Source organism: Notamacropus eugenii, chromosome 6 (assembly GCF_028372415.1).
Source record: "Notamacropus eugenii isolate mMacEug1 chromosome 6, mMacEug1.pri_v2, whole genome shotgun sequence".
NCBI lineage: Eukaryota > Metazoa > Chordata > Mammalia > Diprotodontia > Macropodidae > Notamacropus > Notamacropus eugenii.
The window spans coordinates 311,873,700-311,899,154 of NC_092877.1; the positions used below are offsets into that span (position 1 = coordinate 311,873,700).

At 35.6% G+C, this 25,455-nt stretch overlaps 1 protein-coding gene across 6 annotated transcripts in view; it reads left to right on the forward strand.

Moving 5' to 3' along the window:
• The window catches only part of SPAG16 (sperm associated antigen 16), a 1,246,090-nt gene that overhangs the window by 753,850 nt on the left and 466,785 nt on the right, over positions 1-25,455 (forward strand). For all 6 annotated transcript variants that reach the window (XM_072617486.1, XM_072617488.1, XM_072617489.1 and 3 more), the window contains one exon: positions 9,077-9,203. In XM_072617486.1, coding sequence (XP_072473587.1) covers positions 9,077-9,203 — 127 coding nt within the window. The remainder of the gene's footprint in view (positions 1-9,076; positions 9,204-25,455) is intronic.

The following is a 25,455-nucleotide window of genomic DNA, read 5'->3' on the forward strand; positions in this document are numbered from 1 at the left end:
AGTCTGTTCTTGCAGTCTGTCTGCCTGGGATGCCCCTCATACCTTAAGCCAGTGATTCATGACAAACGTCCTCTTTTTCCCCTTCTGTGTAGTATTCTCTTCCTTTACACTAACTGAAGACACGTACTTCCCCTTGCCTTTTGGAAAGTACATAAATTCTAATTACTCAGGAAGATATTTTTAACTTCCTACAACAAATTAACGCCACTCATAATACTTGAGTTTTAATGAAAATTAACAAATCCTCAATATGTTATAGATAGAAAAATATATACAGAATATCTTTCAGATTTATCAGTAGTAAGAACAGTTAATAAGAGACGCTCATATTACTTGATTGTGCTGTGCGTGGACATTAATTTGTTTGGATGTTAAGTTTTTAATCCAGGATTCAAATCCTTTCTCAGCTACCAACTACGTTTAAGATTCTGGTCAAGTCATAAGATCCTCTCTGAGCCTCAGTTTCTAAATATGTAACATGAAAGTGTTGAACTCCATGACGATTTTGGTTCTTTTCAGATTCTGTGAGCTTAGGATTCTTCAGTAAGGTTGGGTTTTTTTTGTTTTTTTCTCTTATTTTGTCTTCCTCTGCCCCTACCCAGCACTCACAGCATAAGCCACACTCTGAGGCTCTGTCCTCACTTCTTTTCTTCAGCTTGTATACCATGGACCTCTTCTTGACCCCTGTGGCTTCAGCTCTTAGCTCTGTGCAGATCAATGCAAAATTCATGTCTCTGTTCTGTCTATCTGAGGCAGCAAAATAGTGGAATGAATAGAATGCAGGCCCTGGAGTTAGGAACCATGGAGTTCTAATTCTGCTTCAGATCTTTATTACCTCTGTGATCCTCACAGATCACTTAGCCTTTCTCAGCCTTAGTTCTCTCTTCTGGAAAATGGGGATAATACTCGTATCTTCCTCTGATGGTTGTTGTGAGGACCAAATGAGATAATAAAGGTAAAATATTTTGCAAACCAGTTATTATTCGCTACAGTTCCTACCTCTCATTTGATCTCCACATCAATATTTTCAACTGTCAATTTGACAACTCCATTTTTTTTCTTTAATGCACTTCAAGTTCATGATGTCTGAAATAAAACTTATTATCTTCCCCACAAAATCTACTCTCCCTTGACTTTCTGTATAAGAACAAGTATCTGTTGATGAGAAGAGGGATTTGATGAAATAGTTCAATGGTTCAAACCCTGCTAGGAAGGATAATTATTTGTTTGTTGAATTAAGAACTTTTGCCTTGATTGAAAGTGTGAAGAAACTATCAGCTACAAAATTTCAAAACTAAATCCCTGCAGAGTTGTGGAACTTCAAATTCATGAACACATGACATTCACAAAAGTTATTAGTGTTGAAAACAAAACTAAGACTTGAATTTTTGGGGGCCAAGATGACAGAGTAAACTGTAAGTGCTCTCATCTGCCTGTATTGACTTTGAAAAACCCAGGGAATATTGCCCCAAGAAAAATCCTGAAATAGTGGAGCCAACAGAAGGGGTACAGCACTATTTTAGCCTGGGAGGGTAGGGGGATTACAGGAAAGGGTCTGTCATGCTGTGACTGAAGGGAACCAGGGGAGGATGGGAGGCATTCTACAGGTCCCACCTTAGCAGATCAGCAGGAGATCCTGAACCCCATGTGGGTGGAGCCAGCAAGCACCAACACCAGGACCCTAGGCGTGCATTTGCACAGGCAGAGGACTCAGCAGACACCAGTCTGGACAGGCATCTACCAGGGGCTGGGTCTGCCTGTGCTCTAATGCAGCCCTAGGGGAGGAGGAGACCTCCAAAGGTCAGATCACCCCTCCCCCACACCTCATGCTACCAGCTTCAGTGTAATCCTGGGGAAACTCAGCAAGTTTTCACCTGGCCTCCACCTTGTCACACACAAGCCAACTCCAACTCAATACCAGATGAGTTGTAGCATTATACAGCTTCTAGCTGACAAAACCCTAGCCACACAAAATCAGTAACTAGGCCTCTAGCTCCCAGCACAAGAAGCTTGGGACAGAGCCCCCAGTGCACCAAAAGCAGAGATCCACTTTAAAAGCCAGGAAAATACAACCATAAATAATCACAATCACTAGGAAGCAAACTAGGAAATCCAAGACCATAGAATCTTACTATGGAGATATGGAAGAGCAAAATACAAATTCAGAAGAGGACAGTGTTGGTGCTACACCCACATCTGAAACAGCAAAAGGAAATATGAACTTGTTTCGAGCCCCAAAAGCATTCTTGGAAGAGCTCAAGGAGGACTGTTAAAAGTCACATTAGAGAGGTAGAAGAAAATATGACCAATTCTTTTAAAAATACAATGGACAAAATGGAAGAAAAAAATTCACTGAAGAGAACAAAGCTTTAGAAAGTAAAATTGGCCAAATGGATAAGAAAGTACAAAGCCTAATTGGAGAAAATAAGTCCTTGAAAATCACAATTGGACTAATGCAAAAAAAGGTGCAAGAGCTAACTGAAGGAAGCAAGGCATTAAAAATTAGAACTAGGCAAGTAGAAGCTAATGACTCTATGAAGCACCAAGATTCAGTCAAACAAAATCTAGATAATGAAAATAAAACAGAATAAAACCTGAAATATCTCATCAGAAAAACAACTGACCTGGAAAATAACTCCAGGAGAGGTCATCTAAAATTTATTGGTCTACTAGATAGCCACAATGAACAAAAGAGCCTGGACAGTATCTTCCAAGAAATCATCAAGGAAAATTGTCCCAAAGTCTTGGAACATGAGTAAAATAGTCATTGAAAGAATCTACAGATCATCTCCTGAAAGAGATCCCAAATTAAAAACTCCAAGGACTGTTGTAGCCAAATTCCAGAATTATCAAGTCAAAGAGAAAATACTGCAAGCAGCCAGAAAGAAACAATTCAAATATCAAAGAACTACAATAAGGACCACACAGGACCTTGCAGTTTCTATATGAAAAGATCAGAGGGATTGGAATATGGTAATTTAATAAGACAAAGGAGCTTGGACTACAACCAAGGACCAACTACCCAGAAGACTTGAGCATAATCTTTCAGGCAAGGAGATAGACATTCAATGAAATAAGAGACTTCCAGATCTTCCTGATGAAAAGGCCAGAGCGCAACAGAAAATTTGATTTTCAAATTCAAGGCCCAAAAGAGGTATAAAAAGGTAAACAGGGAAAAAAACCAAAAGAAAAAATACGTTGTTATTCAATAAGGACAAACTGTTTAAACCCCTATATGGGAGGATAATACTTGTTAATCTTGATAATTGTATATTTATTATGATATTTAAAAGGGGTATACATAGACAGAGAATGTGGGTATAAATTAACTGATGTGATGGGAAAAATGATAGTTAAATGATGCAAAGAGTGGTATTGGGAGAAGAGAAAAGGGTAAATTACATCGCATGAAGAGGAACAAAAACCAAATTATAGTAGAGGAAAAGAAAGGAGAGAGATGAGTATTGTTTGAGCTTTACTCTCATCAGATGTGTTTCAAGGAGGGAATAACAAACTCTGTTAAGTATAGAAATATAACTTGCACAACAGGCAGTAAGAAGGGAAAGGGGAAAGAGAGGAGGGATGGTTAGAAGGGAGGGAAGAAGGAGTAAGGGAAAATGGAAAGAAAAGAGGGGGCTCATAGAAAAGAGGTTGAGATTGAAAAAGAGATTGAGGGAGGCAGTGGTCAAAAGTAAAACTCTTTTGAGTAGGAGAAGGGAGAAGGGAGAAATAAAAGTATAAATGGATGGGGAGTAGGATGGAAAGACACAATAATCATAACTGTGAATATGAATAGTATGAGCTACCTCATGAAGCAGAGGTGGATAGCTGAATGGATTAAAAACCATAATCCTACAATATGTTATTTACAAAAAATACATTTGAAATAGGGGAATACACATAGCACAAAGGTAAAAGGCTGGAGTAGAATATATTATGCTCTAGCTGAAGTAAAAAAATAAATAGGGGTAGCAATCCTAATCTCAGACAAAGCAAAAGCAAAAATAGATGTAATCAAAAGAGATAAGGAAAGAAAGTATATCCTGCTAAAAGGTACCATAGACAATGAAGTGATGTCATTACTAAACACATGTGCACCAAGGGGTTTAGCATCCCAATTCTTAGTTGAAAAGTTAAGGGAGTTATAGGAAGAAATAGACAGCAAAACTATACTAGTGGTGGAACTCAATCTCCCCCTCTCTGAACTTGGTAAATTTAACCTCAAAATAAACAAGAAAGAGGTTAGGGAGGTAAATAAATCTCTGGATAAGGTAGATATGATAGATCTCTGGAGAAAACTGAATGGAAATAGAAATGGAAATAGAAATAGAAATAGAAAGGAATATACCTTTTTCTCAGCAGCACATGACACATTTACAAAAACAGACCATGTGCTAGGACATAGAAGCCTCACAATTCAGTGCAGAAAGGCAGAGATAATCAATGCATCCTTCTCAGATCATAATGCAATAAAAAATATATGTAATAGAAAAGATAGATTAAAAATTGATTGGAAACTAAATAATCTAAGCCTAAAGAATGAGTGGGTCAAATAATACATCATAGAAATAATCAATAACTTCATTCAGGAGAATGACCATAATGAAATAACATACCACAACTTAGGAGGTGCAAGAAAAGTTTAGAGGAAGTTTTATATATCTGAATGCCTACATGAATAAACTGGAGTAAGATGAGATCAGTGAATTGGGCATGCAAGTGAAAAAGCTAGAAAAAGAACAAATTGAAAATCCCCAATTAAATACCAAATTAGAAATGCTGAAAACCAAAGGGCAGATTAATAAAATTTAAATAAAGAAAACTACTGAACTAACAAATAAAACTAAGAGCTAGTTTTATGAAAAAAACAATAAAAGTGATAAACCTTTTGTCAATTTGATGAAATAATAGAAAGAAGAAAACCAAGTTACCAGTATCAAAAATGAAAAGGGTGAATTCACCTTCATTGACGAGGAAATTAAAACAATATTTAGCAATTATTTTGCCCAACTGTTCATCCATAAATTTGTGGATTAAAAAACATAAATTGCCCAGATTAACAGAAAAAGGAAGTAAAATACTTAAATAACCCCATCTCAGAAAAATAAATTGAACAAGCCATCAGTGAACTCCCTAGGAAAAAAAAAAATCTCCAAGGTCAGATGGATTTGCAAGCAAATTCTATCAAACAATTAAAGAATAGTTCATTCCAATACTATATTGATTATTTCAGAAAACTGTTGAAGAAAGAGTACTACTGAATTCTTTTTATGATATAAATATGGTACTGATACCTAAACTGGAAAGAGCCAAAACAGAGAAAGAAAATTATAGACTAATTTTCCTAATGAATATAGATGCAAGAATTTTAAATAAGATATTATTACTATGAGACTAATCCATGTTGATCAAGTAGGAGTAATACCAGGAATGCTGGGTTGGTTCACTATTAGGAAAACTATCAGCATAATTGATCATATCAACAATAAAACTAACAGAAACCATATGATTATCTCAATGGATGCAGAAAACGCTTTTGACAAAGTACAACACCCTATTGAAAACACTTCAGAGTATAGGAATAAATGGAGGCTTCCTAAAAATGATAAGAAGCATCTACCTAAAACCATAAGCAAGCATTATCTGTAATGGGAATATACTAGATGCATTTCCAATAAGAGCTGGGATGAAGCACTGTTATGCAGTATGGTACCAGGAATATTAACTTTAGCGGTAAAAGAAAAAGCAATTAAAGAACTAGAATAGGCAAAGAAGAAACTAAGTTATCACTCTTCACAGAAGATATGATGATCTACTTAGAGAATCCTAGAGAATCAGGTAAAAAAAAACCTACTTAAAAAACAACTTTAGCAAAGTTGCAGGATATAAAATAAACTCACATAAATCATCTGCATTTCTATGTATTATTAACAAAGCCCAACAGCAAGAGACAGAAAGAGAAATTCCATTTAAAGTAACTGTAGACATAAAATATTTGGGAGTCTACCTGCCCAAATAAACACAGAGACAGCATGAACAAAATTAAAAAACACTTTTCACACAGATAAAGTCAGATCTAAATAATTGGAAAAATATCAGTTGCTCATGTGTAGACTGAGCTAATACAATAAAAAATGAAAATTTTACCTAAATTAATTAACTTATTCAGTGCCATACCATTCAAACTACCAAAAATAATTTTATAGAGCTAGAAAAAATAATATCAAAATTCATCTTGAAGAACAAAAAGTCCAGAGTAGAATATTAATGGAATTAATTAAAAGAAATGCTATAGGAAGGTGACTTAGCCATACCAGACCTTAAATTGTGTTAAAAAGCAGCCATCATCAAAACCACTTGGTACTGGCTAAGAAATAGAGGGGTAGATCATTGGAGTAGGTTAGGTACACAGGATACAGTAGTCAATGATCATAGCAATATACTGTTTGATTAAACCCAAAGACCCCAGCTTCTGGGATAAGAACTCACTGTTTGATAAACCTGCTGGGAAAACTGGAAAATAGTATGGCAGAAACTGGGCATAGACCACTGCCTGACACCACATACCAGAATAAAGTCCAAATACGTACATGATCTAGGCTGATACTATAAACAAATTAGGGAACCAAGGTTATCTGTCAGATTTATGGAGAATGGAGGAATTTATGACTAAACAAGATATAGAGAGCATTATGAAATGCAAAATGGATAATTCTGATTACATTAAATTGAAAAATGTTTGCACAAACAAAGCCAATGCAAGCAAGATTAGGAGGGAAGTAGAAAACTGTAAAAGAATTTTTACTGCTAGTGTCTCTGACAAAGGCATCATTTCTAAAATATGTAGAGAACCAAATCAAATTTACAAGAATGTAAGTCATTCCCCAATTGTTAAATGGTCAGAGGATATGAACAAGAAGTTTTCAGAGGAAGAAATTAAAGCTATCTATTATATGAAAAAGTGCTCTAAATCACTATTGATTACAAACTACAAATCAAAGCAACTCTGAGGCACCACATCACACCTATTAGATTTGCTAACATGACAGAACAGGAATATGATAACTGTTGGAGAAGATGTAGGAAAGTTAGAACACTAATTCATTGTTAGTGTAACTGTGAGCAGGCCCAACCCTTCTAGAGAGCTGTTTGGAACTATACCCAAGGGGGTGTAAAAAGGTGCATACCTTTTGACTCAGCAATATCATTTCTAAGGCTGTACCCCAAAGAGATCATAAAAAATGAGAAAAGGACCATGTGTACAAAAATATTTATGGCAGATCTTTTTGTGGTGGCCAAGAACTGGAAATTGAGGGATGCCCATCAATTGGGGAATGGCTAAACAAATCATGGTATGTGAATGTAATGGAATGCTATCGTGCTATAAGAAATGATGAGCAGACAGACTTCTGGAAAACCTGGAAAGATTTATATGAATTGATGCTGAGTGAAGTGAGCAGAACCAGGAGAACACTGGACACAGTAACAGCCACAGTGTGCGAAGATTGATTTTGATAGAGTTAGCCCTTCTCAGCGTTGCAAGGACCTAAAACTTTCCCAAGACTTGTGGTAGAAAATGCCATTCACATACAGAGAAAGAACTATGGAATTGGATTACAAAGTGAATCAGATTTTTTTCTCTTTTGTTTGGTTTCTCCCATCCATTATAATTCCTCTGAGCAACATGACTAAGGTGAAAATGTGTTTAATAGGAATGTATGTATGGTGCCCTTATCCAACTGCATGTGGTCTTGGGGATGGAGGGGGCAGGGAGAGGGAGCAAATTTAAAATTTATGGAAGTGAATGTTGAAAAGTGAAAATAAATAAATATTTAAAAAATGAAATGAGCAAGTTGACAAAAAAAGGAAATGTAAAACTGAACAGAAAACATAATTAATAAATTTTATAATTGTTCTTCATCTTCAGTGATTTCTATTAGAAAGGAGTATTCCAGTATGGACATTAGCCCAATAAAATAGACAAGGTAGCTCAAAGCAATATTCTTTCTGTGTCCATTCCCTAATCAAGTGCTTTGCCTAAAGTAGGTGCTCAACATGTAATATGGTTCCTGATCCATCCTAACTTCCCATAAGTGTTAAAAGAACAATTTTTGGATAGTAAGATGCTGACCTTTGCTTCCATTCCCTATTGTCCCTCTCCTTCCCCAACGATGTTCAATGCCTACTCATTTTTCAAGGCCAAACCCCAATACATCCTCTCCCATGAATTTTACTTAGTGTTTCCAGAGCAATCATTTATTCCTCATTTAAATGTCTTAGGAAATTTTCCAGAGTCCCTATGAAGTCACATTTAAAATGACATTCTGTTCCATTAGTGTATCTCCTCACCAACACCTTGCCATGAGCTCTTTACGTAGTGCTCCTGGGCATCCTGCTCAGGAGAAGATGAAGAGAGAATCCTTATATCTGGCATTAGAAGAAGGGTATGAAAGAGAGAAGCAGTGCCCCTTGGGTTCTTTGTTCTCCTAGCCACCTTTTCTTTTAAAGCATGCCTTCAAAATAAAAATGCATGAAGAAGTAACATCTGCTGCTATTGATGGATTGATCAGACTACATTAAGCTAAAAACATCCTATTAATAAAATTCCAAAAGGCACAAAGTGACTATAGATCTTGACGCTTAGTGATTTCCTAGGCAAGATGGATGTCAGGATGGCTTATTCCAGGAAGTGACCTGGAGTAATCACTGAAAAATATGTTTCCCTCTTCCTCTCCCTCACCTTCTGACTGACTGATATAATGGTCATAGGTCATTAGATGAAATATTTCAGTGTCTCTTCCCCCACCCCCACTTATTATAAAATTTTAAAAAATGAGCATGTAGAAAAAAACAATAGGAGTGATTTTTTGGTGAAAAGCTATTTTAAGGTAATGTTATTAATTAGTCATTCTTTTTTAGATTTCCTCTCATTTTGATTATTTTTGGATCTTTGTTTTTAGTTCTTCCTCAATTTTAGAGGAAATATAATTTTAACATGAGAAAGTTTATTATTTCAGTTGTTGTTTCAGTTTTGCTCTTACCTTTCTTACTGTCTTTTTTTTTTCTCCATTTACAGTGAAAGATGCAGATATACCTTACGTGGTCACACAGACTCAGTGAACAGCATTGAATTTTTTCCTTTCTCCAATACTCTTCTCACCAGCTCTGCAGACAAATCCTTGTCTATTTGGGATGCTAGAATGGTGAGTTAATTATTGACCTCTTTGAAGATGTCTAAGTATTACAGTTAGCCAAAAAATAGTATACATTACTTACAGGCAATGAAGCAAATTGGGGTTGACTGCTAACTGAATCCCTGAACTTATTTCTTGGATTATAGAAGGCTTCATTTCTTTATATTTTTGTCAGGCAAATTGGAAGATTTTATATATAAGGATGTCTGTTTCTTCATTTATTTATTGATTCATTTACTAAAAAATTTTTGAGCATTAGTTGCATGAAAAGTGTTGTGTTAGGTGATATGGGAGAAATAAAAATATAAAACTCTATAATCAATAGTGTTAAAATTGAATTCAACACAAAGGACTTGAGGAAAACCCACCGTAAAATGTATTCCTCAAATTAGAAAAGTGTCAACTTATAATACACTATTATTTCTAAAATTCAGTATATCAGCTGTTTCACTGTTGTGAATTTTCCTTCCATCTGTACAAAACATAAGCTCTACATCCCCTCATTCTGTTCAGTCCTTATCCATGTTCCTACACTGAGCTTTCACATGTGATTTAGCCAACATCTTCTGTATTTTTTAATATTTTGTGGGCACCAGGGCTACCCTCAAGGTGCCTACCCCTGTATCTGTGTGTACTCTCATTACTTGGTCTTCTCATCTTTCCCAATTATGCATTTCCTAAATATGCAATATAATTTTTTATGTCACATGTGCATATAGGTCATCATAGAGTAATGAGGTGAGCCATAGGACTCTTGCTCTGCTTGAATGGGGCACTTCCCATGAAGCCCAAGTGGTCAGGCTATGGAACTCGGCATACACAGTGGAAGGAAGATACCCAAGTCAAGTAATTAGGGCTTTCCTGGTCACTCGTATACAATATTAAATATGCAACAACCTACTGATTAATTTTTTATGTTTCCTCATCTGATGTGACATATAAATTTCTTGTAACTATTGCTCTCTTCTTCCTTAAGAGTGTACATTCCATGGCTAATCCTTAGGGCTTTCCTAATAAAAGCATATATTTCTAGGCCTTGAGATTCAGTCTGAGTACTTGGAATGGGTAGGTGCAGTGTAAGGGATGAGACTTAGTCTGCTGATGTGGATTAACAAAGAGTCATATATACTTTTTGTCCCATATGTACACCTCTAGTTTAGATGATCTTGCCAAGCTTCTTCCTGATACTTTAAACTCCACTGGCTCTTTTTTGTCCCAAAGATAAAATAGAAACTCTTCTATTTTATTTTTTTCAATTTTATTAAACATTTTTATTTGAAGATTGGAGTTCCAAACTCTAACCCTCCTTCTTTCTTCCCTCCCATCTGTCCTTCTTAAGGTGGTAAGCAATCAGACATAGGTTATATGTCTGCAATTATATAAATATTTCCATATTAGTCATTTGGTATGAGAAGAATTGAATTAAAGAAAAAAATGAAAGTAGGGAGGGGGTTCAGAGCCAAGATGGTGGAGTAGAAGGATGGGCCTGTAGAAGCTCTCCCCCCACAGTCAATAAAATACTTGTAAAAATGACTCAAAACACATTCTAGAATAACAGAAGCCACAAAATGACAGAGTGAAAAAGATTTCCAGCCCTAGGCAGCCTGGAAGGCTAACAGGAAAGGTCTATTGCACTAGGCTCAGGGCAGAGTGCAGCCCATGGAATACAGCCTATCCTTGGCTATGTGGCACTGCATGGACAGGACTGGAGCAGGCTTCAAGGCATGGAATCATGTAGTTCCCAGATTACTCAATTTAAAAATTGTGGGACTACCTGAAAGCCATGACCAAAAAAAGAACCTAGGCATCATCTTTCATGAAATCACCAAGGAAAACTTCCCTGATATTCTGGAACCAGAGGGCAAAATAAATATTGAAAGAATCCACTGTCACCTCCTAAAAGAGATCCAAAAAGAAAAATTCCTAGGAATATTGTAGCCAGATTCCAGAGTTCCCAAGTTAAGGAGAAAATATTGCAAACAACTAGAAAGAAACAATTTGAATATTGTGGAAATACAATCAGGATAACACAAGATCTAGCAGCTTTTACATTAAGGGAGTGAAGGGCTTGGAATATGATATTCTAGAAGTCAAAGGAACTAGGATTAAAATCAAGAATCACCTACCGAGAAAAACTGAGTATAATACTTCAGGGGAAAAAATGGTCATTCAATGAAATAGAGGACTTTCAAGCATTCTTGATACAAAGACCAGAGCTGAATAGAAAATCTGACTTTGAAACACAAGAATCAAGAACACCATGAAAAGGTAAAGAAGAAAGAGAAATCACAAGAGACTTATTAAAGTTGAACTATTTACATTCCTACATGGAAAGATAATATTTGTAACTCTTGAGACTTTTCTCAGTATTTGGATAGGTGGAGGGATTATACACACACACACACACACACACACACACACAGAGCACAGTGTGAGTTTTTTCAGAAGGGATATATTTATAAAAAAATAAAATTAAGGGATGAGAGAGGAATATATTGGGAGGAGAAAGGGAGAAATGGAATGGGGTAAATTATCTCTCATGAAAGAAGCAAGAAAAAGATTTTTCACTGGAGGGGAAAAGGGGGAAGGTGATATGGGAAAAAGTGACACTTACTCTCCTCACATTTGCCTTAAGGAGGGAATAACTTGTACACTCAATTTGGTAAAAAAATCTCTCTTTAACTACAGGAAAGTAGGAGAGAAGGGATAAGTGGGGTAGCTGGATGATAGAAGGGAAGGCAAATGGTAGGAGAGAATAATTAAAAGTAAATATTTTAGGGGAGGGACAAAGTCTAAAGAGAGAATAGAAAAAAATAGGGAACAGGATAGGATGGAGGGAAATATAGTTAGTTTTTCACAACATGACTATTAGGGAAATGTTTAGCAAAACTGTACATATATGGCCTATATTGAATTGCTTACCTTCTCAGTGGAGATGGGTGAGGAAGGAGGAAGGGAGAGAAGTTGGAACTCAAAGTTTTAAGAATGAATGTTGAGAATTGCTTTTACAAGTAACTGGGAAATAAGAAATGCAGGTTATGGGGTATAGAAATCTGTCTTACCTTATAAGAAAAGAGAGAAGATGGGGATAAGGAAAGGGAGGGATGTGATAAATGGGAGGACAGATTCGGGGAAGGGGTAATCAGAATACACAGTGTCATGGGATGGTGGAGGGGAGAAATGGGGAGAAAATTTGGAACTCAAAATCTTGTGGAAATGAATGTTGAAAACTAAAAATAAACAAATAAATAATTTAAAAAAGAAAAAAATGGAAGTGAAAATAGCATGCTACAGTCTATATTTAAACCATAAAAGTTCTTTCTCTGGAGGTGTATAGTATGCTTCATCATAACTCCTTTGGGATTGTTTTAGATCTTTATATTGCTGAGCATAGTCAAGTCATTCACAGTTCTTCATTGAACAATTTTGCTATTATTGTGTACAATGTTCTCCTGGTTCTGTTCAGTTTACTTTGTATCAGTTCACGTAAGTCTTTCCAATTTTTTTCTGAAATCATTATGCCCATCCTTTCTTATAGTACAATAATATTCCATTACAATCATATACCACAGCTTATTTAGCTATTCCCCAATTGATGGATATCCCTTTGATTTCCAGTTCTTAGCCATAACAAAAAGAGCTGCTATAAATATTTTTGTGCAAGTAAGTCCTTTTTCCCTTTGTTTCTGGATGCCTTTGGGATTTAGACCTATCAATGATATTGTTGGATTAAAGGGTATGCATTGTTTTATAGTCCTTTGGGTATAGTTCCAATGCTCTCCAGAACGGTTGGATGAGTTTACAACTCCATCAGTAGTGCATTAGTGTCCTAGTTTTTCAATATCCCCTTTTTTGTCATGTTAGTCAATCTGATAGGTATGAGATGGTATCTCAGACTTATTTTAAATTGCATTTCTCCAATCAATAGTGATTTAGAGTATTTTTTCATATGCCTATAGACAGTTTGATTTCTTTGTTTGAAAACTGCCTGTTCATATCCTTTGAGCATTTGTCAGTATTGACTTGTATTTTTATAAATTTGACTCTGTTCTCTATATATTTGAGAAATGAGGCCTTTATTAGAGATACTTGTCGCAAAATTTCCCCCCAGTTTTCTGCTTTCCTTACACTTTTTTGTTGCATTGTTCTTTTTTAATGCAAAACTTTTAAATTTTACATAATCAGAATTGTATATTTTACATTTTGTAATGCTCTGTATTTCTTTTTTGGTCCTAAATTCTTTCCTTATCCATAAATCTGACAGATAAATTATCCCATGCTCTGTTAAATTTGTTTGTGGTATCACCCTTTATGTATAACTCATGTACCAGTTTTGACCTTATCTTGGTATACCAATGGGAGATATTGGTCTATACCTAGTTTGTGCCATACTGCTTCCCATTTTTCTCAGCAGTTTTCATCAAATAATGAGCTTTCGTTGCAAAACTTGGATTTGGTGGTTTATCATATACCAGATTACTGTGCATATTTATTGTAATACAATTTGTACCTGATCTATTCCATGGATGCAGCACTCCATTCCTTTCCAGGGGTGGGGGACCTGCAGCTGTCAGGCTTCATGTGGCCTTCTGGGTCCTTGGGTGCAGCCTTTGGACTGAGTCTAAGTTTTATAGAACAAATCCTTTTATTAAGGGGATTTGTTCTGTGAAGTTTGGATTCAGTGAAAGGACTGTACTGGAGGACCTAGAGGACCACATGGGGTTTTGAGGCTGCAGGTTCCCCATATCTGTAGCTAGGATAAGGTTGTTTTAATAATTACCATGTTATAATACAGTCTGAGATCTAGTCTGGCTAGGCCACCTTCTTTTGCATTTTTTTCATTGATTCCCTTTATATTCTTAAACTCTTCTTCTTCCAGATGAATTTTTTAATTTTTTTCTTGTTCTATAATGTTTGATAGTTTGATATGGCACTGAATAAATGCATTAATTTAGGTGAAATTGTCATTTTTATTATATTAGCTCAGCCTATCCATGAGTAATTAATATTTTTCCAATTGTTTAGATCTTACTTTATTTGTACAAAAAGTATTTTATAGTTGTGCTCATGAAGTTCCTGGGTTTATCTATTTGACTTTTACACCCTGGCCCTAGGTTCCAGCTTTGTTATATATTACTCCTCTTTCTGAACTTTCCTGCTAGACAAACTGGCCTTCTCCCTTTTTTTTCATATGTAGCATTCTGTCTTCCAACTCAGGGCATTTGTATGAATGCCCTCTCTGCCTAGAATGTGTTCCCTCCTGCTACCAATTAAAATCATCTCTCACTTGCTTAGAAACTGAGCTGAAACATGGACCCTTCTATTCAAAGCGTTTCTTGATGTCAGCTGCTGACACCCCTCCCAACTACTTTGTGTTTGTGTTGTCTAAATAGAATACCAATTATATTCATACACACTTATATGTGTATATGTATACATGCTATACATGAATGCATGACTTTTTCCCCAGATATGAACTCTTTGAGATGAGGTCTTATGCGGTTTTTTTGTTTCTGATCTCTAATACCTGTCACTGTATTTGACATTCCAAGGTATTTAAATAAATGTTTTCTGGTTGCTTAATTGTTTACCAGGGAATACCCCAGAGTCCTCCTGAAACAGTGAGCCTCCAGTGCCCTGAATCAATCAGTCAATAATCAAACAACCACCATGCACATTTTTAAACAGCCACCACGTACCAAGCACTAGGTTAGAAAATGGGGTAAAAGTACAAAGAATGAAATAATCTCCACTCTCAATATCCTCATATTCTAATGAGTGAGAAAACAGGCACAAATAAAGTTATAAAGCATAAATATCAAGTTAGTAAACACACACACACAAAGGAGCTAAACACTAGGTAGTATGAGAATGAAGGTCTTGCTAGGACTTTGAAGAAAGACTTCATGCAGAAGAGGACGTTTGAGCTCTAACTTAGAGCAGACTTGTACAACTTGGCAGTAGGTAGGGTCCAAAATTAAAATAGTCTAACCTTCTTCAGGCCACAGATAGGCTTTTAGCAGCTCACTTTCCAAGTAAAGGCATAAATTAATGATTTAGTTTGCAAATAAGCCATATTAAAAAGGAATTTCAATTAATATCAATTAACTTATTACTTGAGATTTTTATTTATCATGAAATCACATTACTGTTAAAAATAGTTACTTTGCTAAGCGGCACAAGTTTTAATACACTGTTCAGGTTTTCTTACTGTTAATGTAACATGGTATACTTCTTGTCAACAATCACTTTATCCTACTCCAAAGTCATGTTTAAAATTGATTTCTTTAGAAATTGGAAAACTAACCCTAGGAGCCACCTCATTTTCTGAGTTTGCTTTCTTGAAAAACTGTTGTTCCCCTCTGAGATTTTTCAATAATTTGGATGCTTTAACTTGTTTTTCATTGGTGTCCAATTTGCTTCAGTCAGGATGTTTTTATTAGCAATGGTGATGAAGATTGTATTCTTTCAGAATGGCTGTTACTTCTTGGCAAACAAGGCACAATCTTTTGTCTCTTGTATAAGTAAAACAGTATCTGTTTGTCCACTCTGGATTAAACACTTTATGTTTTGATTCAATCTTCTGTTTCTTTTTGTCTCTCATTTTATAAAATCATCTCAAAAATTTTAATGTTAAAACCAAAATATCTCTATAGCAACTACTCACATACAAAAAAATACTGAGCTGAGTGTCTGACCTTGAGAGCTCCAAACACTCATGTAACGTGGAGGCAACTGCACAGTGAGGAAGGGGAAGAAGGTCTTGTGTGGCTACAGCTTATCACGTAGTCAGCATCATCTGCTTTGGCACTCACTTGTCCCTGTGCAATGCCAATGATGACTGAGAATATATCCTCTACGTTTTTCATGGGTCTCCTAAAATCCAAATGGCTGGAGGGCCAGGCCTTATGTTATGCAGGCCTGTCTTAGAGAGAGTGACGATAAAAGGTATCGATAAGAAGCAAATGCATTCTGGGACTGGTGGTAGGGTGTGGCCAGTGCCAAGGGCATGGAGAGAGAGGATGAACTATTACATGTAAGGAATAGAGAAAGCCAGTTTGGCCAGTTTACTGAATGTGGAGATACAGTAATATCTAATAAGGCTGGAAAGATAGGCTGTAACCCTGAAAGCTAAATGAAAGAGTTTGTATTTTATGCTAGAGGCTGTAGGAAATCACTAGAATTAGTTTAATAGAGGAGCTACGTGGTCACATTTACACTTGAGGAAAACCCATTTGAGAGCGCTATGTAGGATGGGCTGGAGTGATAAGAGATGTGAGGCACTGTTGAAACAATCAAGGCAAGAAGAAAGGAGGGCTTGAGCAAAGTTGCCTGTGTGAGTACAAAGAAGATTTTGGATTTTTGCAATATGGAGAGGTAGATGAGAACCTTCTCTGTAGAGTTTCCACCCTTTGAAATTCCACACACTATAGGCACAGGAAAAACATGTGGGCTTCTAGCTATTTTACTTGTATTTGAATCTTTGCTTTGCCTTAATGTGTATGTGTCCTTGGACAAATCACATAACCTCTCTGTACTTCAGTTTTCTCATTTGTGAAATTAAAATATTGGGCTGCATTGGGACCCTTATGGTCCCTTCCAGCTACTTTTCTATGATGTTATATTAATTTGATCTATGAACAGCATTTGGATTGCCCACTAGGGACCTCCAAGGAAGCAAAATGGCAAATCAGTAGTGATTAAATTAGCTTCTGTTGGTGGGATCCCTCCTGTATAGTACAGGTTTCAAAAATTGTTTCTATGCTAAAAGATGTTTTCTTATGTTCCATTGCATATGGCCATACCACCCACATACCTCATGGGGTCTGCCCCTTATTTCCATTTTGATTTTAATGTAAGTTTCATGCTTAGCAATTTTGAAAACGACTACCCATAAAAAATAAGCATTCGTGCCTCCTACAGTCTATATAATATCAAAGAAAGTAGCAGCAATCCAGACAAAAAGGATATATTAGCAGGATTTAAAAAAGCTTCTCTGCAATTGAAATTTACATAGATATATAAACAGGAGTGTTAGTGTAACTAATTTTAATTTTGCTTAATTTTGTGTGTGTTAAACAAAAATTATTTGGTGACAAGTAAATTGGGTCAAATGTGTGAGGGATTTTGTGTACCAAATCTATTGTAGTACAACTAAGCAATCATATTGTATACTACATTTTCTTTTCTTTCATTTTCTCTTTGTTTCTCTTTCTCTCCTTTTAATTTGTTTTTATAGTAAATTTATGAGGTTATTATTCTTGTGTTACTCAATTTATTGATTATCAGCCTTGCTTTTATTGTCTTTTTAAACTATATATTCATCATATTGTGGGTATTTAATTTATGAAGAAGTTGTATGCAATTTACAATGAATATACTTTTTGTAATCCAGATTTTCCTTTATGAATTTATATTTTTTTTATTATGGAAGGCAGTATACTTCAGTAGATGAAAACTAGAATAGGAAATAAGAAAAGTGGTGTCTGAGTTTTAGTTCTGCTGTTAACCATTGGTCTGAAGGGAACAAGTCACTTACCTGCCCATAGCCTAAGTCTCTTCATCTATAAAATGAGTAATTTAACTCGATGTTACCCGCAAAATTTTAGTTTCTAAAAATAGAGTAGAATTAATGGCTTATTTGTGGATTTTAAAATTAAAGCATATATTAAAATAAAAAAAAAACTTTAGCAAAAATTATTTTTAAAATGCATCATTCTATATATAAAAAATACATTTTGAGGATACTGTGAATCTTTATTCATTTAAAAAAAAAGTGGGCTAATATCTATAAGTTCTAGAGCCTAAGCACTGCAAAGGATTTTGATCCACCCTGCTTTTATGCATTTTTGTGTTCATCTTTTGCTGACTGGAGATTTATTGTTACAAGTGTTTTCCCCCTTTATAAAGTAGCTATTGTAAGATAATATATGTCACTTATTTGCATCCATTCTCTTATATAAAAAGCTAAAGGATTAATACCTGCAAGAAGATTGCTTTTTAAAATGACATTGACTTTTCATGCCTGCCTCAAATACCTAGAATGTTTTTAATATTATGGCAATAAATAAATAAATTTAAATAAAAGTGCATACAAGTAAATAAGAAAAACTGTATTTCATGACAAAATGATTCAGGTAAGAAATTTGGGTTGATATTTTTAGTTAAAGGTTATATCAGCTTCATTTCCTTTATAAAAAATGTTTAAGATATTTCTGAATAAAATCACATTTTGTTTATATGTGAGGTAAATATGCATATTAAAGTAGTTTAACTTTATTTTTTGGACATCATTTTTATTATTTTTTTCTTCTCATCTTTTTATACTTAATAGTATTTTATTTTTTCCAATTACATGTAAAGATAATTTTCAGCATTAGCTTTTGTAAGAAGATTTTGAGTTCCAAATTTTTCTCCCTCCCCCTCCCCAAGACAGCAAGCAATCTGATATAGATTATACATGTGGAATCATGCTAAATAGATTAATTTTGAAAGTCAGTTATGTACAGAATTAACAGAGATATGAATAAGTAACAAAACATAAAAGTTTATGAAGTTATAATGGACCAATAAGATGCATTTGTAAAATGGGCTCTCTCTTAAAAAATCATTAGTACTTAAAACAATGGGAAGTTAACTTTGGGTAATTATATAGTGAAAGAACTTTATTTTAAAAGATTGACATGAGCATTTTACTATTTGAAAAAAAGCTGTCTATTACTTTACAACTGGGCAGAAAACTTTCACTGAGATAATAATCATGAAATGTATTTGTTTTGTACTCAGACCTGCTAATTGCAAAAGGAAAGTGCCTAATTTGCTTCATCTAGTTACAAATATAACACAGACAGTAATAAATCTCCTTATCTCAAAGGAGGAACAGTTACATTTTTTGGAGTAGTTGAAAGATTTAGTTTAGAATTATCATCTTTGACCTCAGCTAGCTTATAGTTTTAAATATATAATGAAACAAAAAAGTATTTATGTAGGATAATGAATGACAGCAAGTGAGAGAGAGAGAGAGAGAGAGAGAAAGAAAAAGAAAGAAAGAAAAAAGGAGACAGAAGATTACATGTGAGCTGAACTTTGAAGGAAGCTAAAGATTCTAAGAAATATCACTGTGAGGAGGAAGTTCATTCCACATATTGAGACAGTCTGTGCAAAGGAATGCAGATGAACATTTGAATTCTGAGTTTGACAGTTTGGTTGAAAGAGAGTAAAGTACAATAATCCTAAAAAGATAGGCTGGAGTCAAACTGGGAAAGACTTTAAGGGCTATCTAGGGTAATCTTTATTTTAACCTAGAGGTAGTAGTAGTAGTCAGCTATTATAAGTTCTTAAGTAGGTTAAACATGTCCTTTAGGAGGATTATTCTGAAAGTAATGAAAGGCATTTATTGGAGAGGGAGAAGCTGGAATCTAGGATTTCATTTAGAAGATTGTTGCAATGGTTTAGTCAAGAGAGAAGGGAGGGGAATAAACATCAATTGAGTGCCTACTATGTGCCAAGTATTATTCTCCTTTACAAATATTATCTCATTTGATTTTCACAGCAACCCTGTGGTATAGATTCTATTATGACCTCCATTTTACAGTTAAGGAAACTGAGACAAGCACATAAAGTGACTTGCCCAGGGTCACACAGCTAATAAGTGTCTGAGTCTGCCTTTGAACTTAGCTCTTCCTGACTCCAGGCCCGTTCCTGTCTAGGTGATAAAGGTCTGAAGTAGTATGGTAGCTGTGTGAGTTGAAATGAAGCAACAAATGTGAGAAGTATTGTGGAGATAGAATTAAAAAGACTTGGCACCTGACTGGATCTGTGGGATAAGGGAAAGAGAGGGGTCATAGAGGACTCTGTGGTCGCAAACCTGGGTGACTGGAAGGATTGATGTATCCTCAACAAAAATGAAGAAATTTGAAAAAGATTTGTTTGTTAAGGAATGGTGGTGGAAATAGTGTTCTTTTTTTGGACATGATTGATTGGACATGATAGATGTCTAAAGAACATCCAGCTCAACGTCTAACAGGCAGCGAGGCAACTAGAGCTCAGGAAAGAGACTAAGACTGGATACAGAGCTCTGAAATTATCTGCATAGACATGATCATTGAGCTTCAGTGAAGTGGTGAAATCATCAAGTGAATTGTTAAAGTTAAGTCAGAGCTGGAGAGTATGGGGAGAGGGAGAAAAAAGGTCTCATTTTAAAAGAGAGTTCCATTATGATGTTGCTAGCAGAGAACAAGAATGCTACACTCGAAATACACTTTAAGTATTTTATGACATACTCAAAGTTTATAAGAAACTCCCACTGAATTTGAATGATCCCGTAAAGTCCTTATTAAGCACTTACTATATGCTGAGCACTACTAAGCACTGGGGCCCTAAGCACAAGAAAATAAGACATTTTCTGTTCCTGAAGGGCAGTGGGGCAAGAGAAACATAAAGGAGAGATGTGAGGGAGAGGGGTTAACGCAGCCACAAGGCTTGGAAATGGTGGCTAAGGAGCGAAAGGGAGTTCAGATCCTGAGAAAGATGTGGCAAAAACTCACTCATCAGAGCCCAGGGTGGTTGGGAATTGGAAAGAGTCTTAGCACTCATCTAGTCCAACCCATACCCCCCAAAAATCCCCAATATAATATATTTGACAAGTAGTCATACAGCCTCTACTTGAAGACCTCAGTGGAGGTTGCATTCAAATAATTCTGCATTTAAGCATTAAACATTTAAAAATTGTGGCAGATAGTTTACTTTTGGATATTTCTAATTACTCACAAGTTTTTTTTTTTCTTCTCCTGACATAAGATCTAAAATTGACTGTAAATTCACAGTAAAATAAATACAGGTTAAACCTCTAATCAAAATTGCAAAAACCTCATGGAGCAATGGGGGACATGCTTTGGCAAATAATAAAAGTGAAACGATAGCTGGCTGAAATGTTTAATTACCGTTTTCTAATCTTATTTCCTTTGCCAATAGTGAGTTTATCAAATTATACTAAAAGTCTGATCCAAAAAAGAAAGTGAATGACTTAGCCTAGCTATTAGTAAGGTATGAACAATCCATTTTTGCACATCTCCAAGATCAGTTAGTATTAAGAAAAATCCTTCATTTTTAAAGTGAAATGTGAAAATTATACAGTGGATTGTTTTCCTATAAATTGGTTTTAAGTCTTCCTTTCACATTATTAATCACATCGAAGTTTTAAATCATTAACCTATTTCAATAGTTTATTATCAAAGATAATGAATGCGGAGAAACATGTCAGATCTCGTAAGTCAACTGGACAGATCAGCTCTGAATTTTGTGGGGGATAGGGAGAGAAAAATAAATCGTTGTAATTACCAGTAGGGGCTATAAAACAGCTTGCAGACTTCAGAAACATACAAAATTGCCGTGTTTTACGGAGTTACATGCAGGGTTTCCTCTACAAGGTTATGAAACAGCAATAATTCTTTCATTAAAATTAAAAGGAAAGGAGTGGGGTTTCTTTTTTCATTCAGATAAAAAGCAGTAAATGTAATATGGACTCTCTTAGTTTGCCCTTCCAAAACCAATACAGAAAAACTCACCAACAGATATCAGTGATTCTAAAGACCATTAGAGCTATATAGAGTGAGATAATTGGCTATTTAAACAAGAACAGTGAAAATTGCAAGGTACTTGTGTTAAATTGTTCATTATACAGTGAAAACAGAATTGAATGAGGAATGTCCCTGTAATCACAATGTTTCAAGGGTAGCTTGGCGCATTCTCCAGTTACCTGCCTTTCGTCTTTTGCTCTGAAGCAGGAATAAAGCAATTCATACCTGGTTCCTATGGCCTGCTTTCTGGACAAAGTCTAGAGATATTTATCTATCATGCAATGAGTTTCCGGTCTTGTATTTTTTTTCTTCTGAAAATGAAATCTTGGATTGATCCATTGTGAGATATAATAAAATCTGTAGAGGCCAGTAAGCTTAACCTGTTTAGTCCTCATTTTTCTGGTCCTCTTCTATTTTTTCATTCCATCTGTGGATCCCTAGAATTGACCTCAGATACCAAAAGCTAAGTAAGAAGGAGGTCTGATGAACTCTTAAGAGAATTTGATGGCATGAGAGGCAGGACTGTGAGATAGCCATGGAAGACACCATGTAGTATATTTCTGTATTATTACTGGCTAATTTTAGATAGATGTAGATTATAAATAAATATGGATGTATATATATGGATGTGTATGTCTATATTATATATATTAGCACACATATGTACATGTAAATATATCTTTACATTCTGAATGCAATAATTCAGTTTAGTTCAGTGAACATATATTCATTGTCAATTAGCTACACACAAGTATTGGGTGCTAGAGATAAAGCATGGATCACTTAGTCCCTTCCCTGAAGGGATTTATAATCTAATAGATGACATAACACAGAAACATCAATAAATACAATACAGATAACAATACATAGTGCATTTCCATCTGGTAACTAGAGAATTGCCATTAAGTCTCTGAAATTTTAGATGACAGGGGAAGAAAAAGAGAGAGAGAGAGAGAGAGAGACAGAGAGAGAGAGACAGAGAGAGAGACAGAGAGAGACAGAGAGAGAGAGACAGAGAGAGACAGAGAGAGAGAGAGAGAGAGAGAGAGAGAGAGAGAGAGAGAGAGAGAGGTTTTCCTCCCCCTGACATGAGGTGGATAGAGTACTATCCCTGGAATCAGAAAGACCCAAGTTCAAGTCTTGCCTCAGACACTTACGAGCTCTGTGACCCTGGGAAAGTCATTAAATTCTATCTGCCTCAGTTTCTTCAACTGTAAAATGGGGGTAATGATAGCACATATCTCCCAGAGTTGTGAGGATCAAATATGTCTAACAGGCTTGTTCAGAGCTGGAACTGAGAAGGTACTTAAAAAAAAAAGCCTTTCCTCTCCAAATTACAAAGTATGGTTCCCTCTCAGTTTCTTGGTTCACAGTCACCTGACTGCCTCACTGTTTTTATACATAGCCCAAAACCTGTGACTTGATCTGCTTGGTTAATCACAATGTGCTTCCTGTTCAGATTTTTCATCCAGTGGCCGCAAGCTTTATTGTCTTTTCAAATTGATTAGTGGTTTGGCCACACGTCATGATGAGGCTGCATACTTTTCTATAAAATTTCCTTCTTAATACCTCATTTACTCTGTTTTTGTTGATTGTTTATTTGATTGATGGGGAGCGGGGAGATGGCAAGTCAGAAGCATGGCACTACATAGCATTGCAATGAACAAGTCAAAGTTTGTGTTTCAGGAATAAGGTTGAGACAAACACAAGGGAGGGGCACCTTATACTAACTAATACTTGAATACAACTTTGATCAGTATCTTTCAAAGTCATCAGAGCTGGGGAATATATTTCATTGCAAATTAATGATGTGACCCATAATCAGATGCCCAAGAAAGCTTATGTAGCACTTACCTCTACTGCTACACCAAAGTTATGATGTCTGATTTGTGAGTGACTGTCTGTACTTTATTTTACATGATTTTTCTCTTAAGGGAAAAGTCAGAAAGACCATCTTGAATACAAAAAAAAATCATCATTTGAAAAAAGAATTGTATGAGTTAAAACTTTTGAAATTTCCTAAGACTTGAATGGATGGGCAGTTATTCCATTGTGTTGCTTACTTAAAAAAAAAAATCAGTGCCTTTTTTGTCAGTTATTTCTTATTTAAAAGATATAGTTTGAAAATGATGCTGTCAATGATGAGTTTTATGTACAATTAGTTATATACATTTTAGTTATTCTTTTTTATACATTTCAATATAACTCTATAGACTATGCCATTATCAAAAGGCATTTTAAGTCCTTTTCTGTTTCTGACACTTGGATAATGGCCATACAAAGAAGTTAATAAATACAGCCTTTTCCTCTGGAAGTTACAGCAAGGCTTCAAGAATCCTCGATTTTTGGAGCATGAGTACTCCCAGGGGAACAAAGATCACAATCTTGCTACAATTTGAGAGACAGTCTTTGAGAAGCTGTGTCCAGAGCTTTTTAACCTCTTCAGTTGCAGTGGTCACAAAATCCCAGAATTCCAGAGGGGTCTCAGTAGGCATCTATTTCAATCCATGGTAAAACACATACCTGCACAGCCACACACCTGATAAGGCTTCATCTAGCCTCTGTTGAAGTCCTCTACCGGGGTTGGTGGGCAGGCAAAAAGAGAGCTAAGGTTGGGGTAAAGGGCATACTACCTCAGAAGCAGTCTGACATTCCTCCTTTCCACAGTCCTAATTGGTAGCATATTTTTATTCTTTTACATCAAGCTGAGATTTGCCTCTTTGCAATATTTCTCTATTGCCCCTAGTCCTGTCTAGTTTGGCCATCCTGAATAAAGCCAGTCCCTTTTCCCCTGATGGCCTATAATAAATAAAAGAAAGGCTCTTCAAGTAGATATAATTAATGTCAACAAAGTGCTTTAATTTTTATTTCAGCTACATTAGTGATGCTTGTTTGGCCTGTCTTATTTTTAGTTTATCAGTTGATCAATCATTGAGTATTCACATAGTGCCTACTCTGTGCCAGGCACTGTGAATGGAAATGCAAACAAAATGCATAACTGACCCACTGCAGCTCCCAGGGTGATGGATTATCACTATTCAACTTATCCCTAAAAGTGGATTTATCGTATCATTTTGTGTTAATTATGATGCTTAGAACCACTGATGAAACTGGAAGCTTAATTTGGTACCTGTAATGGGCATAAACCTGGTAACCCACAGCATATATTCTATAATCTTACCCTGGATAAGGAGGACAGGTATAACTCTATATTACCAAACATATTATTAGTGATTAATGATGTTATTTTCCTTTATTTATTTTTGCTTAATTATAGCTTATATTTACATGGGGAGCTAGATGGTTCAGTATATAGAGCAGTGAGCCTGGAGTTAGGAAGACCTGAATTCCAATTTGACCCTAGACACTATCTGTGTGACCCTGGGCATGTCACTTAACCCTTGTTAGCTTCAGTTTCCTCATCTGTAAAATGAGATAACAAGATCGCTACCTCCCAGGGTTTTGTGAAGAGCAAATGAAAAAATGTTTTAATGTACTTAGCACAGAACCCAGAACATACTAAGCACTACATATATTTTAAAATCATTATCATTGTTGACAAAAATTCTACAAGCAATGTTGTAATCTCAATTTTCAAAGAGAGACAAAGGACAGTGTCTACAAAGTGTAAGTTAGTAAGCTTGATTAGATGGGTGAGGAAATGATTGGATGGCCTAACTCAG